The sequence below is a fragment of the Silene latifolia genome, chromosome 2 (assembly GCF_048544455.1).
Source record: "Silene latifolia isolate original U9 population chromosome 2, ASM4854445v1, whole genome shotgun sequence".
In the NCBI taxonomy this organism is placed as follows: Eukaryota; Viridiplantae; Streptophyta; class Magnoliopsida; order Caryophyllales; family Caryophyllaceae; genus Silene; species Silene latifolia.
This window is the reverse complement of record NC_133527.1, coordinates 183,485,726-183,504,349: the sequence shown is the minus strand read 5'-3', so window position 1 is coordinate 183,504,349 and position 18,624 is coordinate 183,485,726. Positions and strand designations below refer to the sequence as shown.

Sequence of the window (18,624 nt, the reverse complement as noted above, 5' to 3'; positions counted from 1 at the left end):
AACAAAAAAACGTATCGAACGCATAATTTCCGTCACGAATTCAAACATTCAACAAGCTATGTGATTAGTATTAAAAAAAAATTTGTTGTATTTTGCTTAGTTTGTAAATTTGTGACGGAATTAGGATAGATGCCAAAGTTGTGACGGAATTAGGATAGATGCTTTGATTTCAATCGGATTTAGTCGTGTTACGCGAAAATCAAACGGAATAATCGAAACAATTAATCGAAAAAAAAAAAAAAAAAAAAAAAAAACACGAGAATGGGCCCCGGGCCCAGACGAGGAACTTCTTCGTCCAGTCCAGGCCTGACGAAAAAAATTCCTCGTCTAATATGGGCTCGGACGAAGAATTCTTTCGTGCCTGGCTCGGAGTTGACGAAGAATTTCTTCGTCTGGCCCAGTTCACGTGTGTTTTTTTTTTTTTTTTTTTTTGTTTTAGAATTTCTCGATACTTTTTTTTTTTTTTTTAAATAAATTTTTTTCCGTCTTGTTTTGTTATCGTTATAAACTAATAAATTATTAATAATAATTATCGTCCGTGGCGAAGTCGTTGTAAATATATATTTTTTGCGTCTCGTTTTGTCGACGTAAAGTATTAATTAATTATTACTAATAAACCCCTTTTGGGGATATTTTGTTTTTTTATTTATTTTTTAATTTACTTAAACTTATATTTATAAATTCTTTGTTTTATTAATTTAAGTAATCAAGTTGTTGTAAATATATTTTTGTTGCGTCTCGTTTTGTTTACGTAAAATATTAATTAATTATTATTAATAAACCCCGTTCCGGGTTATTTTGTTTTTTTTTTAAATTTTTAATTTACTTAAACTTATATTTATAAATTCTTGATTTATGTTCAGCGTAGAGCAGATGGTGTGTACACTGATAGCAAGGAAGAGGATGATCAGTAGCAGGAGACTAGTTTTTTTTTTTTAATTTCATTTATGTTGTACGTTTTTGAAGACATTTTTTATGTTGGATGATTATGTTAGTTAACTATTTGAACCTTGGTTAATTCAAAAAACATGACGGTTTTAAATTCTGAAATTTCTTAAATTTATTGAATACATAGCAACTGATGCAAATTCATACATTTCTGGAAATATTCACTACTTCATGACAATGGCCAACATAATGAAAACAAACAAATACAAGATACACTTGAAATAAAACTTCATCATCCTTGCCATTTCCGAAATCTCCTTTTTTATACCTATCAGTTGCTCTTTCATGACATTTCCACTTGATGCATCATCACCTTCATCTTGACATGCTATATTCAACTTTTTTGTTATTGTTAAATGATCTTCAGTCAACCACGACACAAAATGATCGCAAGGTAAGCACTTAAAAAACGCTTTCTTCGGATTAGTAACTGACCCGGAAATCTTGATGATAGCGTTTCTTTGACAACGATTGCAAATTTGATTCTTAAAATCAAGGCCTTCAATTGGGTGGGTTCCCCACATTGAGGATGATGTTGACATAAGTAAAGATTTGAAGAAGAAAATGGAAGAAGATGAAGATGATTGGAAAATAGAAAAGGTTGAAGATGAGTGCAGAAATACAACATTATGTAGATGTTTATATAGGGAAAAATGTTACCGTTGTAATTCAAAATAACCGTTACAATTCAAAAATAACCGTTACAATTCAAAAATAGCCGTTATTATTCAAATGTTACCGTTATAATTCAAAATAGCCGTTATAATTCAAATGTTACCGTTATAATTCAAAATAACCGTTATAATTCAAATGTTACCGTTATAATTCAAAATAACCGTTATAATTCAAAAATAGCCGTTATAATTCAAAATAAACGTTATAATTCAAAAATAGCCGTTATAACTCAAATGTTACCGTTATAATTCAAAATAACCGTTATAATTCAAAAATAGCCGTTATAATTCAAAATAATAATTCAAAATAACCATTATAATTCAAAAATAGCCGTTATAATTCAAATGTTACCGTTATAATTCAAAATAGCCGTTATAATTCAAATGTGACCGTTATTTTTCAAAATAACCGTTACAATTAATAGCTTATAAATAGGTCATTCTATGTCAATTTCAATCACAACATCCAATCATATTCACTCACTACAATACTAATTATTCACTCACAACATCCAATCCTAAAATGGTTCTCACAAATGCTCAAAAAATCAGAGTTCATCAAATAAGAATCGATCTAATTGTTCAAAATTTACCAATTCTAATTGAGCGTCTTGAATCAGTGGTTCCCAGTGACACTGTATGGCACATGCTTGAAGAGCCTCCAATTGGTAGCCTTTGTATAATTTTACAAGGAAACCCGGATCATGTTCTAACTCCAACAGTTAGAGATGAGGTTGTTTCTGATGAAGTACTAAACGAGAAGATGTGGGAGTTTCGCAGGTTAAAAAGTGATATCTTTACATATTTTGAGCGCATTCTCACTGTGATCGATTACCCAAGACTATCAGACTTAATTATGTGCTGGTAGAGTGCCGGGGCAAGGAATTCTTTATCTCTATTTGAATGATTTGTTGACTCAATATATGTCTACCCAACCTGAGGAAATTGAGGTTCAAGATCATGAAGAAGATAAGGAATCGTCATCTTCATCATCGGAAGATAATTAAGTTCGGTAGTTATTTAATTATGTTATGTTTTAAGTAATAATCGTTTATGGTATGGGTTTGAGGTTTAGGGTTTAGGGTTTAGGGTTTGGGGTTTGGGGTTTAGGGTTTAGGGTTTGGGGTTTAGGGTTTAGGGTTTGGTGTTTAGGGATTTGGTGTTTAGGGGTATGGTATGTTTTAATTATGTTTTTATTGGTTTATGTTTTAATTATGTCAAAACGCGTTTTAAGGAATGTTTTAATTAAAATATGTCAAATTGTGTTTTAAGGAATGTTTTAATTAAATTACGTTTTAAGTCATTTAATCGGATGCAGAGGATAATAAACTACAATAATCGGAAAAATAAAATAAAATATAAGGTTAAAGCATGATTATGAAACCCGGATCTCATCACAAGCTGCCACTTATTCTCTTCTAATTCAACAACTTTCATTGAAAATTTGCAATTGCACCACGCGGTAGCGGTGTTACCCCTCATTAAAGAATCGGCATCCTTATTTACGGGACCTTTTCCACCCATCCGACAAACAAAATAATGTTGTCTCAAATTCGTGTTACGACCAACTTTCTTGTTGCTTGCTCTTTTTATACCAAACCCGAGTCGGAGTCCGATCTCATATGCCCAATTAAACGCTTGAATACTAGATGCAAAGAACAAGCTAGTCTTAAAATGATCTGAGTAATCAATACCGTCTCCATCGTTAATCACCTGTGCACGCATTTCGATAAATTAGTTATTAATTAATTATTTGCTACGGAACGAGTCGGAGTAAATAAAAAATAATATAAAAATAATACAAAGACGGTAATAAGTTATTTTATACAAAACGAGTCGGAAATATTAAAGATAAAAATTTAATATAAAGACGGTAATTAATTATTTCAATTGTTTTATAATACAAAGACGGTATTTAATTATTTTATACAAAACGAGTTGGAAATATTAAAGATAAAAATATAATATAAAGACGGTAATTAATTATTTGAATTGTCGGAAACTATAAAAAATAAAAAAAATATAATACAAAGACGGAAATTAATTATTTTAAATGTTTTATACAAAACGAGTCGGAAACAAAAAAAAAGAAAAAAAAAAAAATACACGGTTTGGGCCTTGGACGAAAGGATTTTTCGTCCAAAACCAGGCCTGGACGAAAAATTCCTTCGTCCATAATGGGCCTTGGACGAAGGAATTTTTCGTCCAGGCCTGGTATTGGACGAAAAATTCCTTCGTCCAAGGCCCATTATGGACGAAGGAATTTTTCGTCCAATACCTGGTCTGGACGAAAAATTTCTTCGTCCAGGCCTAGTCCGTGTAATTTTTTTTTTTTTTTTTTTTTTTTTTTTCAATTGCTTTTTCAAATAAATCCGTCACAAAATCTATCATAATTCCGTCTACATTCATGGCATCTATCCTAATTCGGGATTCAAACGATAATAAAACATAAATTCGTTGTTAAAATCGTTCCCGTTCATGTTGTTAATTACAAAACCCGACTTCTTTTTTTGTTTGATTAGTGAGACGGAAATTGCATTTGTGTTTTGAGACGGAAATTGCATTTTGGTGAGACGGATATGGAGTTATGATATGGAGGGCAAACTTGGAAATTTACATTAATTGTCGACGATATTTAGTAATTTGTCGACGACGTATAGCAGGACCCTAAAAGAATAGGTGGATCATTTTCCTACAAATTGGGCCTAACAATTTTGGATATTCTATATAAATGTTGGGCTTTACATATATACTTGCAACTCTCATGTGTCATTGTGTCAATCTTTGTAGAAATTTATTCTACCAATTATTTTGGACTATCATACATTGTACGTGTAACATTATTGTATCATACATTCATACACCGTCAAACTACTGAATATTTTAGTAACACTCATTTATCATCATTTTTTTACCATAAATGTATCTAATATATAAGAAATGTAGACTACAACATAAAATTTAACAAGTTAAATGTAAATGTTGTCTCTTAATAATAAATAATAATCATTAATTTTACCTTTTAATGAAAATAGAAATTAATGTACTTTTTACCCCTTAATACTAATCATTAATAATTGTAAACTATAATATTAAATTTAAAGTTTAATTGCTAAATGCTAATTTCTCTACATACAATCTAAAAAAAATGTGCAGTTGCACGGGACCTAAACTAGTTAACTATTAAGACGATAATCCAAATGATAGTCTTTTCAATGATATGAAAAACAATCAGTTAGATAAATTTATCCTCCCTTATCATTCAAGATTAACCCCAAAAAATAAATTAGTTACTCATAGTAAATTTAAACAACAAACAGATTTAAACTTTAAAGGAGACATGATTAAGAGCATGAATTAAAGAACAAAGAAGTAATTAAGACAATAGATTAAATTAACAATTGGGGTGGAGTTGCAGGGTTAATGAGCTATTCATAGTTTAGAAACCCCAGTTTTGTTGAGGATATCACACGCTTTCCAGTAAAAATATTAGCTAGGCAATAGAAGTAATTGAAAAGGCTATGATTTCACTCAGATCTTTTATACACTACGAGTAACCTAATAACACATAGCAATTGTGGGCCATGAGATAAAATATTTTTAACATTAATTTCGTTACCTTTGTGAGCCATAAATATGAAAACCAATTTAAAATAAAACATAATCTTGAATCTACGCAACGATATGAGCTCCTCTCTCTAGAAAAAAAAAGATCCTCCTTCTCTCGAAATTTTTAGAGAGATAGTGAGAAAGAAAAATAAAATTGAGATTTCTCTCTTTTTTCTAGCCTTTTTCTGGAAAATGGTAAACACAAGTTTTTCTCTTTTCTAGCTATCTCTTCCTTTCTTCTCTTTGAGCACATTTTTCAGTCAATTTTCCGGTTTTATTTTTTACCTTCTTTAAGATTTGATGATTTGTACTCTCCATATTTAGCACCGGAGGGTTACTTACAATCATACATCTTTAGCTTGAAGGTTTAAAATAGGCCGAAATTTAAACAGAATACCTTATGAGGTTTAATCTCATGAATGGATTTCTGCAAAATTCTACTCCCTCCAATTCTCCCTATAGTTCCCTCTTTCCTTTTTGATGATAGTCACGTTTTGTTCCCTCTTTCCTTATTTGGTAATCTTTGTGTGGTCCAAATTCATTTTCATGTGGGGTAGGGTGTTTTGTGTGGTCCATATTCATTTTCTTATTTTTGTGCCAAAAAGAAAGGGGAACTATAGGCAGAATTGGAGGGAGTATTAGAAATTGTGTTTTGGTTTTTTTGGTTGTTTTCTCCATTTTCTTTTGTTGATTTGAAATGGAGATCTGAATCTTTAAAACCCTTTCTTGATGTTTAGAGTATTGGTGTGAATTTTTTTTTTTACAGTAGCATCATTCGGAGAAGGAGATATGCTTCCCTTTGTTTGTCCCTACACACCTCAGTTTCCTTTACTATGGGGGTGTTTGGTAAACGGCGGATTGGTAAATTTTCAGCATATTCATGGCTTTTAGCATGTTTGACTCACCAATATACTATTTTGAGTGTTTGGTAAATTGCATATTGAAAGAGTAGATTGAAGCTCAATCTACTGTTTTCCAATATGCTGCTCCACCTAGCATATTCACATTAGTAGATTGTGAAATATGAATCCGCCAACCATTTTCACATAGATACAACAATTTATTAATCAAAATCCGCCAATTACCAAACACTTCTACTAAATCTGCTAATCGAAATATACTAGTCAAACCTGTTAATCCAATCTATCATTTATAATCTGCTTGACCAATCTGCTTATGCTAATACTAATCTGCTAAATACCAAACAGAGCCTGTATATCTTTAGTTTTTTATTATTTGTTTTTCTTTTTTCTCCTTTTTGTCATGTTTCATGTGGGATTGCAAAGTTTCAGAAGACTTTTTCGAAAGTTTTTATTTGTACTCTTTGATTCCCTTATTTTTATGATTTGGGTAATTTGAAAGTTTTTGACTTTCGATTACCGCTCACATCCGTGAGGATGTTATAGATCAATTTCGATTGACCTAGTTTTCTTTCCTTATAAAAAAAATAAAGAAATAAAATAAAACATTTATTTTAATTAATACCTTCCCCATATTTAAAATATATGGTACACTAATATCTAATGATTAATTAATTAGATTATTAATTTTTTTCCTTCAATAATAATACGTGTTTTACCACCCCAAACTATACCCAATTAACCCACCAACTCATTCAACCACTACCGACTCTCCGCCAACACCACCGACTTTCCGCCAGCCACCACACACCCGCGTCCCTACATGCTGACGTACGCCCTCCTCACCCACCATCGACTCCACTCCCTCACCACAGGAACTAGCACCGGCTGCACCGAATGAATTTCGTCCCACTTCATCGCCGATCCGCCGCCAAGTAACTAACGCCGTCCACCAACATACCATCCCTCCTTTCTCCTGTGGTAGCGTCGATGTTGGATAGGTACCTCCACTGGCAAAACGGAGAGGTAGGCTTTTAAGGAGAGGAAGTGTGTAAGTGTTCCGGCGCCGGAGTTTGATCCTGTCGAAATTGGGCCGAGGATTTATGTTAAATAATACTTTCTCCATACCAGACCAATGGTAACATTGACCGTTTTGACACTATTCATGGTCGTAGGGAATCTTCGATATTATTTTTAATCTATAAGACAAAATATAGTCATGTGAGATCTTGTTTGATTTATCGTCATGAATGCTATAAGAATATCAAATTTGTTTACGTTGAATTCATGGTCGTAGGGAATCTTCGATATTATTCTTAATCTATAAGACAAAATATAGTCATGTGAGATCTTTTTTTACGTTGAATGCTTTAAGAATATCGCCATGAATTCTTAATCTATAAGACAAAAGATATTTACGTTGCAAAACGTGTCTCGACAAGTGTAAAAAAGTCAATGTTACCATTGGTGTGGTATGGAGGGAGTATTAGTGTAAGATATTATCTTTGAGTTAAGTAAAGGGTCATGCTCATTCATGGACATGATTTAATCAATCATGAACATGAATGACCATTATGCCCTTTTTAAACCATTTTGTTCCAATAAATAAAACTACTCTCAACCAACCACCACATAAAACCACCACCCACCCACCCACCCATCAATGTCCACCACAACCGTTCAGGCCTCCCTCAGAACCGCTGCACCACCCCCGAATAGGTGACTCCATGAACCCAAGCCTCAAACCTGCACTCGACAACCGTCACCTTCTTGCCGCCCCTTTTGTCGCTTCCCTGAATCTGGTCGGGATCAATCCCTAGCACCACATCTCCAGCACTATAGTCTATAGCCACCAAAACGCCGACAATCACATACAGACCCTACCCCTCGCCTCCTAAACCACAGCAATAACATTGTTGTCACGCATCCCTGTCGTCCCTCTCCCTCGTCTTCTGACGCCGGCCAACACACGCCGCCCTCCGACGTCCGAACTCTGCTCTTCCCGTGTTCCTAATTTTCAATAACACAAAAGTTTATAAACCCTAATTAATTAACTCTAATTGAGTATATCTCCCTAATTTAATAAGTACTCCCTCCTATTCATTTTAACCTTCCCCTTTCCTTTTTCATCTATTCATATAACTCTCCCCATTTCCTTATTTAGTAAAGTTTTATACTTATTTTAATTACCTTACCCCACAACAATACCCCACAATACTCATACTTTATCTTATTTTAATCACCTTACCCCACAACAATACTTATTTTAATCATCTTAACCCACAATAATACCTTCCCTCTCTCCAATTACCTTACACCACCACAATACTTTACAATAAAATAATCCTACCCTTAATTTGCGTGCCCTTTTGAAAGGGGAAGGTTAAAATGAATAGGAGGGAGTATAATTCATTCATAGTTAATTAAATAAATTTCATTACTTGATTAGTTGATTAACACGAGAGTTAGTATTCTAATCGAATTAATTTGATGAGTTTTGGGAGCAAGAGAGATAGAGAGAATTTGGTTTTTTTTTAGAAGGTTAAGGTAAAGAAACACAATGACAAAAAGTCCATGAATGAATAAAAGTTATACATGAATGAGCAATGACGCAAGTAAATGTAAGGAAAATATAATTATATATTGATAATTTCATATCTAATAATTTCCCCCCCTTACGCTTCCCATATTTGAAGATAATTCCATCAATAATTAAACAATACATCTGCCACGTGTTAACACTGTATTCGTGGTGTACAGAAGATTTTATACGTAACCGTAGCACTTCGCCCAGAATAGGCCGACCCAACGAATCTGAAACGAAAACCAAAACCCGTCACGGATCCCGAGTGACCCGTTTTGCGGGACTAGAAAAAGACGATGAACATAAGACACAGTCGGCTAGGACGCTAGGTAAACAAATGAATAATTGACGACGTGGTCATCCCCATTTCCGTCAAGATTCTATTCTTCTTCTTCATCTTTACCTACAAACAATTTGTTCTCATAATAGAAGTAATCTTCCTTTACATCATTATCAAAATTGCTATAAATTCTTCGTCAATCAACATCTCTGACCCCACACCATACTCCTCTTTCCTCCATCTTTCCTACAATATTCTACACTTTCCAGAACCTTCCTTCGCTTTCTCGTATGCATCTTTCTCTTCTTTTTAATATCTTTATCTACAGTTTTTCGATTAATATTATGATTATGTATGCGTATTATTCATGTATCGTTTTCGAGTGTATGAATTCTGCTTTTCTTTTGTGTTGATTACGAACTAGTTGAATAGTTCATCAATTTTTTTTTGCCAATTTTGCAACATTTTCCTGCAATTTATTGGTAATGTATTCTTAATGCGCATTTTATTCATGTATGAAGTGATTAAATTCATCTGATTATGTTTCGTTTGATTTTCGTATTCGTATTACTTAGTTTGAGTACTTTGAGCTTTTGTATTGTTGTTATTGTTGATTGTTTTCGTCTATGATTGAACAGAGAGCTGAGTTTCTTCTGAACTTTTGCGTTTAAGTTTCTTTGATTCGTAGTATTATTGTATTAACTCTCGGTTTTTAGTCATGATCGTGATATCCACAATCAGAGCCTAGTTTCACTAAATGTTGCCAATGTTCTTAAAATGCGGTTGCAGTGATCTTTGAAACCTTTATGAGCTCGTATGGGTGACAGTATTCGGAGCACTTGATACCTGTTTGCCTTCCTATATGCATGTTCGAGGTTAAGATTCTTGGTAGGCTTGTTAACTGGTTGCATAGGTGAATGAAAGGTTTTGTAAGTACATGGTTTAGGTCTTGAGGAGAGGAATAAAAGGTTTAGAAATTACTCCCTCTGTCCCGGTCATTTGTTGTCCTTTTCCATTATGGGTGTCTCAGTCAATTGTTGTACTTTCTATTTTAAGAATAAACTTGATGAGTAATTTGATCATTCACACTCAATTTGGTCCACTTGTCATTTAGTAATTGGCTCTCTCCTTTTTCCTTGGTCTTTGTGCCAAAACCAAAGGATGTTATCAAATTGTGGTCCTTGTGGAGGAGGATGTTATCAAATGGATAGCAGCGAAGCGTAACTTGTTGAGTATCAGACTTTCGGACTAGTTGTAAAGAATTGCTTATGTTTAGTGATGGCAATATTGTTAGCTGTAGCTTTTATTATCGTGGTAGTTCATGTATATGTGGACAGAGAACGCCATTCCATTCTAGCTCCTCTAATGAGCTTGGAGTAGCCGCTGTCAGATTTTTCGTTGGTAGTGTTTGAACTATTATACTGGCTATTGTTGGAAGACTTGAGTTCCCTTGGATAATGCATGTAATGTCTAATGTTGTGTGTAATAGAGGGAAACAATGGCATGGTATCAGAGTGCTTGGCTAACATATCTAGTGCCAGGGCAACCCTATAGTTTTCTAATAGCTACTTAGCTAAAGATTGTACTTTCGTAGCTAGGCTTAAAGTTGTGAGAGCGGGAGAACAAATGTTAGCATAAATTTGCACTTTCGTAGCTAGGCTTAAAGTCGTGAGAGCAGGGAGAATAAATGAATAAGCCTTAATGGTATTGTGTGCAAAAACTCAGGTGACCAATTGTAAGCCAATATGGAGATAACTGTGCTTACTCTGGTTTGAAAGTTAATAAGAATTTGCTGAATGCTTCCAAGTGACTTGTTGCGTATATCACATACCATCTGAAGTTCTGAACTGAATACAACTGATATTATCTATAGGATGTGTGCACCATCTTTTATGGAAGCAGTTGATGCTACTTTGTAGTAGTGGACTAGTGTCATATGGCAGATCATGTGGAATCAGATGTTTCATTCTGAGATTATCTATGTGATTATGTGCTTTCTCCGAGGCTTATGATAATTGTGAGATTGCTAATATGAGTGTTTTCTTGTTGCAGTGAGTTTTTTTTGTAGAACCAACCTCTGATGATGGTAACTGATTATCAAAATCGGGTTATTGAGCTACTGAAAGAGTATCCTTCAGCTTATCCATGCACTTCTGTTTTATGTGGTATCTTAGCCTGCAAATTGGTATTGTCTCATCCCCCTTTGGCAGAAGTTCAATAATTTGATACAGCATAGACATTTGTACTTACCTTTCCATGTTCCATCCCACTTTTATTGTCCCCATTTCCATCCCAAAATAATTGACTCTTTTCTATATCTAGTAAAAAAAAAAAAGTGAACTTCTTATACTATCTGTAGTTAAGTAACATTTCTTTTGAGTCAGCGGGTAGCGATGATTTTTCATGACTAAATATTAAATATAAGCTATATTTAATTGGAGACAATAAAAGTGGGATGAAAGTATACTTTTGTAACCTGTATGTGAAGGTATTATTTTAGTTGTAGACTTGTAGTGTTACCATAAAATGACATGAAGGGATTGCCAAATTCTTTTTATCCTTCTCTGATTTGTTATTACATTTCTATTCAGATATATGATTCTTCTCAGTTACTCAGTGCAATGTGCTTCAAGCATTACGGTAGCCTACCAAGAATGAAACAAGTTGAATGGGATAACAGGTGGTTTTCCAAACACTTGCTTCTTATCAGTACTTCTCTTCAAGCCTCCTATATTTCTTACAGGATTTTGCCATGTGTAGGGTTATTTCAACCTTGCATGCAGTATTTGTTGCGGCTTTGTCGATATATTTGGCATTCTGGTCAGATCTCTACGCTGATGATGAACAACGTGGGTCTGCTCTTTTTAGGAGCTCAGCATTCTCAACATTTGTCTTGGGGGTAATCTTCATTTCTGGACTTCCCATCTTTTGTTTTCTGGACTCTGTTTACAGTGTGTTTCACTTTCCCATTCAGTTTTCCTTAACGTGGGTATTTAGTTGTACTTGTGGTGCTCATAATACTTTTCCCATCCCCCCCCTTTCTCTCTCATATCGTTTTCTTACTCTCAAGAAACTAAATGAGTATCTGTTGCTCTTGAAGCAAGCTTGAATATTCCTCTGCTTCGGAGTTCAGTATCTATTTTGCTTCTCTCTAGTCTTGGAAGTCTGATCCAGTGTTACTGCAATACGTCGTATGTTCTGGTACTTGGAATGGGTATGGGAGCATATACCTATTCCAACCAAGTACAATTGTCTAAATCTTTAGATACAAAAGACATCTCTTGTTCTATGTCATGAGAAAATCAGCTTATGTCTGGGTTTTCCCCTTCGAACCTTCGTTAAGGTCAGCTAACCAAATAAAAGCCAAGTAATCCATGAAACACCCCCCCCCCCCTCTTGCAAGAACATTGTCCTTTCTAATTGTGTTTTCCTGTTAGATGAGACAACTAACTGTGGATCAGTTCGCTAGATAGCATAAGGTCCATCCAAGCCAGAGTTAAACTCTCGACTTCTGAGTCCCCAAAGAAAAGCAAAACCCTGGGATAGACAAATCACAATTACATTAAACCTAAATTCTGATGGGTGTACCCGGAAGAATCAAGCATACTATTGGAAGCACACGTTTCAGTCATGAGAAATGTACATCAAATCTGACTCTATCTTATCAATCACAATACAAGCAGATCAGACCTGAATGTTAAGGCCAATAGGAGCTCCGTTAGTCCAGTGCATCATCATATGACTGCATGTGTACCCACCTCACACGCTTGGGATATTTTTTAAGCATAGGCCGACACAAACTGTGTGTTCTGAAGCAGAATATATCTTTGGTGTCATGGTATGCATAACTCTTATGGTGGAAAATGTACGAGGGTGTTACCCCCTATGGTGTCTTTTTGTAGATGAGCATTACATCTATGATAACTTTTTGTACATCGGCATCACCACCTCGGTGTCCCTTCATTAATACTTATAAAAATATACATGTTCATGTGCAGAGCATTTTAATTAAACTTTTGTTGCCAAAGAGTTCATTCTCAACTTATTGTCTCGCAATTGCTTGAAAATCAAATCATAAAATTAAAACTCATGATATGCCTTTTAATTCTTTCTTACCGAATTTGTGGAGATTTTTATCAACTGTTCTCAGTAGTGTCATTTATTTCATCCGTGATCCTAATTTGTCTCAATTTGATTGGAAGTGCACTGTACTAATTATTCGGTAACATATATGTGTAAACAGGTTTCTGTTGGATATTTCATTTCTGATATTTCCATGATACTGTGGTTTTATCCTGCCTTGGGAGGAATGGAATATGTAAGTTAAATTTTTAATTTGTGTTAATTTACTCCTTCATGAGAAATAGAATTAAATTTTTACTCAACCTGGAAGCTTCTCTGTATCTATGTTACTCAAACCTGTCAAAAGGTGTTTCACGTGACTTCGACCCAAGGAGTTTAACAAATTATTATTGTTATAATATATTGAAATGTAACTATAAAAGCTGCTCTGTGGGGAGATCAATGTTAAGTTGCGCTCAATGATGGATGACTCTTCAGGTGCTTCATCATCTTCTATCAATGTCAGCACTAGTATATGCTATATTGACTAAGGAGGGACAAGTCTATACTTTTCTGGCGCTTCTCTCTGAGTTGACGACACCTGGGATCAATTTGAGATGGTAAGACATCATCAGTATTCGCCTATATTGTAGACAGGGATAAATTGTCTTTTCCAAGATTTCATAATTCTTCTGTTGGTGAAGGTATCTTGACGCAGTTGGTATGAAGAAATCAAGAGCTTATGTTGCAAATGGAGTTGCTGTATTCCTTACTTGGCTGGTGAGTTAGTCATTTACTTAAAGGAAGGATGTTTATCTTCAACTAATTATTTTAGGCAAGTTTAACATGGCTTATCTTCATTTCTAATTTGGTCTAGGCTAGATGTCTTCGGACATTAACTTGACTTTTTTGAATGTTTAACTAGTTAATAAATTGGAAGTACTTTTGAAATGACTCCACCACGAATGAAATAATTTTGAAATATCTAATTTTAACTCGACGTGGCAAGCCTGCATGGATTTAACATAGTTGCACTTTTTGCAGGTTGCTAGGATACTTCTATTCATGTACATTTTCTACCACATCTATGCTCATTTCGATCAGGTAAAGTTGCATAGTTATGGCCTTGTTTTCCCATTGTTTACTGTGGTTGGTAATGTTACTACAGTTGGTTTGCTGTATGTCATCAGGTTTCTCATATTCGGACAATGGACGTCTTTGTAAATTAGAGTTCAACTTATTGCCTTATTGGTGCTTAGGAACAACCTTTAGGGTTAACAACTGGCAAGTAATTTCTAATGCACAGATATAAAAATAACCAAGTCCTTACTCCTTAGGTTATTTGCATGCCATGACGCCACTGAAACTTAGGCTACCGCTAGTCACAATACTTGCATAGTAAATTTTCATGGATGTGAAATCGTTTATGCGAATGCAGTTTAATACGGAGTAATTTGCATAGATGACGATGTCCAGAACGTCTGTTAATCTGCGACAAGAATGTCTTGTTGAGGGTTTGATTGTAATTTGTCACTCCCTGTGTCCATTTATAAGTGCCTAGTTCACATTCTCCTGTGCCCATTGCCCAGATAAGTGTCGTTTTGTAAATTTCTAACAATACTACCTCCCTCTATCAGTGAGATACTAGGTGAGTGCTTTTATATCTGCTAGTGGGAATTTAATCATTTTAGTTCTCCATTTTAATTTTAGCAAACTATGTGCTGTGCTAAGCAATAGATATAATACTCATCAAGAGTGTAATAACCGTCTTTTGTGTGAGACTAACTGTTGTTGGACACATCCCGATGAAAGGGAGAACTACAGAGGCCAGTCTGCTTGTATCTACTTAATTTATGATTAACAATTTGACATCATCAAGAAGTTCAGTACTTCTGGCCTAATGGTTTATCCCATTGTTAATCCGACAGATTAAGCAGCTGTCAACAATTGGCTATTACTTGATGTTGGTCTCTCCATGTGTGCTCGGAGTTTTGAACTTGATGTGGTTTGCGAAGATTACCAAAGGAATGTTGAAAACTTTGGCAGCAAAGCGAGATTAAGGAAAGGTTATCAATGCATTACCCATCTGCTTAACATGCGCATACGCTGATTCATGGCAAAATATTGGCAAAGCTTTGAAATGACTGATTGCATGATGAAGCAAGGCCTGGAGCAGTCTCAGGCAAACCAATCATTTGCGAGTTTCTCCAGACTGGTATATAAAGAGAAAACAGTTAGATGAAACTCTTAAATGATTCTTTTCCGTTGGATCCGTTTAGTGTACATATGTGTGTCAATATTATTTTTATGTTGACAGCGATAATTCAGACTTCATGGTATATCTTGCCAATGCCATCATCAGTTCACGTTTTTCTTTCAGAAACCCGAGGATTTATTACACGTCTTTTGGGTCAGCTTGGTTCGCTGTGGATTGAAAATCTCAGTGACGAAGCAAAGCAAATTGGGTGTAATAACATCAGACTTCTCTGAAATTAAGAGGGATTAGGACTACTGGAGAACTATAGGTCTTCTTGTGGAAAACCAACACGCATTTACTTGTTAATAACTGATGAAATTGGAAAATAACCCTAATATAGCAAAACAAATTCTGAGATGTAGTTGACGTGAGAATTTTTTTTTTTTTCCTTCGGGTCAATTTGTTTCATGTAGCATTCCTGCTTCCTTTCTCTCCAGATGAATTTTTGCCTATTGCGAGAATTTTGCTAGTTCTTGATAGTCAAATGGTACCTATTTAACTCGTTTTATAATAGTGAAACAGATATATTCTCACTTAAACAAGAATTTATGCAAATCAAGAACCAAACAATGCCGTGTATGATTGTATCCATTTAGTCAAGTTTTAAACGATCATCATGAGCTCATCTTAAGGCCATGTTTGGTAATCAGCTGATTAATATTAGTAGAAGCAGATTGGTCAAGCAGATTATAAATGACAGATTTGATTGACAGGTTTGACTAATATTTTTCGATTAGCAGATTTAGTAGAAGTGTTTGGTAATTAGCGGATTTTGGTTAATAGATTGTTGTATCTAAGTGTAAATGGTTGACGGATTCATATTTTACAATCTACTAATGTGAATATGCTCTTGAGCAGGATATTGGAAAACGGTAGATTGAGCTCCAATCTACTCTTTCAATATACTTGTTCCGGGTGTAATTCCAGAGCAAGTATTGTTACCACCCGTGGCTTGTAGAATGATGTCTTGAGTTGGATCCCTCGTCTCTATCGTTCCTCCCGGCCTCTCCTGCAACAATGAACGAACTGAGGGCTTGGCTTTGTGCCAAGCGTACTCACTCCGACGCTCAAGTCAGTAAACTTAGAGGGATAAGTTGTTACTTGGCTAAGGATGTATTGTAGAGAGATAAGGGAGATATTACCAGATGAATAGTGATTCTTAGGTTCATTTATGGATCATTTCCTCAATGAAGGTTGAGGAGTATTTATAGGCTTTCACCTTTTGTCACGTAGTGGCCAAGTGGCCAAGTGGCTAGCAGGTGGAAAGACCGTTCTACCCTCGGCCGATGGACCTATGGCAGGCCGGCCGAGGGTCTTGGATATGAGTACGCGGGTATGTGTCCCTTTGGTGGTGGTTGCCGGGCCGAGACCCAGTGTGACAGTCCGATGGGGCGCATCGGCTAGACTGTCTAGGTCGTTGACTTTGCTGTGGATATCCTTGACCTTGCTCAATATGTTGACTTGGTCAGCGGTGCAGAATATGCCCCATCAATTTGCCCCCAGCGTAGTCTATGCCGTGGTATGGGCTCCGATGTATGCTGAGCGTATATTCTGCGCAAGTAATTTCTGAAACTTTTTGGTATCGGCTTCTTCTACCTCGGCCTGGTTTTGCTTAGGCCGTACCATATACATCCCCCCTCCGCATGGATGTGTAAAGGGCATCCGATGTGGAAGAGAGAGTGACGCTGGCCGAGACCAGGGTTGAGAGTGCCGGTTGTTTTTGATTGCCCCCAGGCCGGTGCTCCCTAGCATGGTTGATCATGTGGCCGGCGTAGAATAGATGCCTAGGAATTTGTTGAGGAAGATGAATAGGCAGAGATATGAAGGGGCGTGTTGAAGACGCTTCATCACTGTTGCATTGATTGACGTTTGACTGTTGCGACGATTGACTTTCCATGGTTGCATGTCTGGCACGTGTCTGTTTGCTGATTGGCTGGCGTTTCATGGGCTGCTCTCTGATTGGTCCTTCTTCATGGGCTTTTCCCTATAAATAGGGCAGTTATTCCGTGAAATTGGCCACCAATTTCACACTCCAAAATTTTTCTTTTTTCTAAACTCTTAAGGGCTTCCTTGTCTTCTAATTTTCAGAGTTGTTACTCCGGCGAGTGTTTTTCTTCAAGGTAAACAAACAAATTTACTCACTTCTTATTTTGTTAGATAATCATTGCTATCATGTCTTCTGCTGACGCCGGGACTAGCACTTCTGCGCCGGGGGGTTCCCCGTCGCGTCTTGATGGGGAGGGGATACTAGATGCCATCCCGATAAGGTTTGGGGGCCCTAGGTCTCCTTCTCCCGAAGTTGATCCTCAAGTTTTGGAGGAATGGGAGGATGACGATGATGTCGATCATGACGCAGACGATTTTGGTGATGATGCTGCAAAGGCTCGTCCTAATGAGGGGAGGCAGTACGTCATGGATCACGGCGACGCCTGTAAGGTCCGCCTTGACCGTGCTTGGACCCATAAGTTCGCCAGTTGTTCCGGCGAGACATTTTTCGAGGGCCATTTTTTCTTTGGCAGGGGATACAAAATTGTTATCCCTGAGGAGGGTCAGGCGGTCTGTTGCCCTCCCCCGGGCCACATTGGCGTATACATGCGACACTTGGAGTACGGGCTCCGGTTTCCGCTGAATGAGTACGTTATGGCCATCATTAGGGCCATGAACGTTGCTGTTGCCCAACTGCACCCGTTGGCTGTGAGGACCATAGTCGGCTTTGTCTGGCTTTGTCTCTTCAAGGGAGAGGCCCCAACGGTGAATTTATTCCGCCGGCTTCATCATCTCCGGCCATCAATCTCTGGCCGCGTCGGATGGTACAGTGTGCAAACGGAGCAGGGTTATGTCTCTGTTGACAAACTTACTTCTTGCAAAGACTGGAAAGATCGGTGGGTGTATGTTAAGGTGCCGGATGACTATCCGCTGCCCCGCTCCTTTCAGCACCAAGTTAATTTGCGGTGTGAGACTAAGGTGGAGCACGACGGATGGGTCACCGGAAAAAGCTCAAGATGGATGCCGCAAGGTCCCTCTTAAGGAGGATGAGAAGGCGCGATGAGGCTCTTTGAGGCGGACAAGAGTGGGGTGCCGAAAAGATGGATTCCCCAACGCAGATCATCCTCCAGGATGAGCCGCTCTGCCATGTCGGCCTCATACCGGCCCTAGCACAGGGTGAGTGGGGTCGGTGTGAGGCCCATCACTGCTCTCAGTGTTCCTGTTTCTCGGACTTCGATTTATTTCTTCTACTTAACTCTTGCTTTGTTTCCTTTGCAGACCACTTTGGACCGGACCTGTCTGAGTATATCCTCCGGAGAATGGGGCTGCACAAAGATAAAACCGTTGCTAACTTGCACCCCAAG

The 18,624-nt window shown here is 36.7% G+C and overlaps 1 protein-coding gene across 4 annotated transcripts; it reads left to right on the top strand.

Annotated features, from left to right (window-relative positions):
• Positions 1–8,979: 8,979 nt before the first annotated feature.
• LOC141643641 (uncharacterized) lies at positions 8,980–15,400 on the top strand. Of its 4 annotated transcripts, none has more exons than XM_074452877.1 (9): positions 8,980–9,243; positions 11,008–11,140; positions 11,547–11,635; positions 11,716–11,854; positions 13,199–13,273; positions 13,516–13,637; positions 13,722–13,797; positions 14,062–14,121; positions 14,946–15,400. In XM_074452877.1, the coding sequence occupies exons 2-9, from the start codon at positions 11,036–11,038 to the stop codon at positions 15,075–15,077; spliced, it is 798 nt and encodes a 265-aa protein (XP_074308978.1). In that variant the 5' UTR covers positions 8,980–9,243; positions 11,008–11,035; the 3' UTR covers positions 15,078–15,400. The 4 variants fall into 4 exon arrangements, with proteins under 4 accessions (XP_074308978.1, XP_074308976.1, XP_074308979.1 ...); XM_074452875.1 differs by lacking the exon at positions 8,980–9,243 and adding an exon at positions 9,244–9,830; XM_074452878.1 differs by lacking the exon at positions 8,980–9,243 and adding an exon at positions 9,300–9,437.
• The last annotated feature ends 3,224 nt before the right edge of the window (positions 15,401–18,624 follow it).

Coding starts and splice junctions, on each gene's coding strand:
- LOC141643641 (XM_074452877.1), top strand. CDS start 11,036: ATGATGGTAACTGATTATCAAAATCGGGTTATTGAGCTACTGAAAGAG. Junction 13,638..13,721: donor CCTGGGATCAATTTGAGATG/GTAAGACATCAT, acceptor CTGTTGGTGAAG/GTATCTTGACGCAGTTGGTA. Junction 14,122..14,945: donor TCTATGCTCATTTCGATCAG/GTAAAGTTGCAT, acceptor TTAATCCGACAG/ATTAAGCAGCTGTCAACAAT.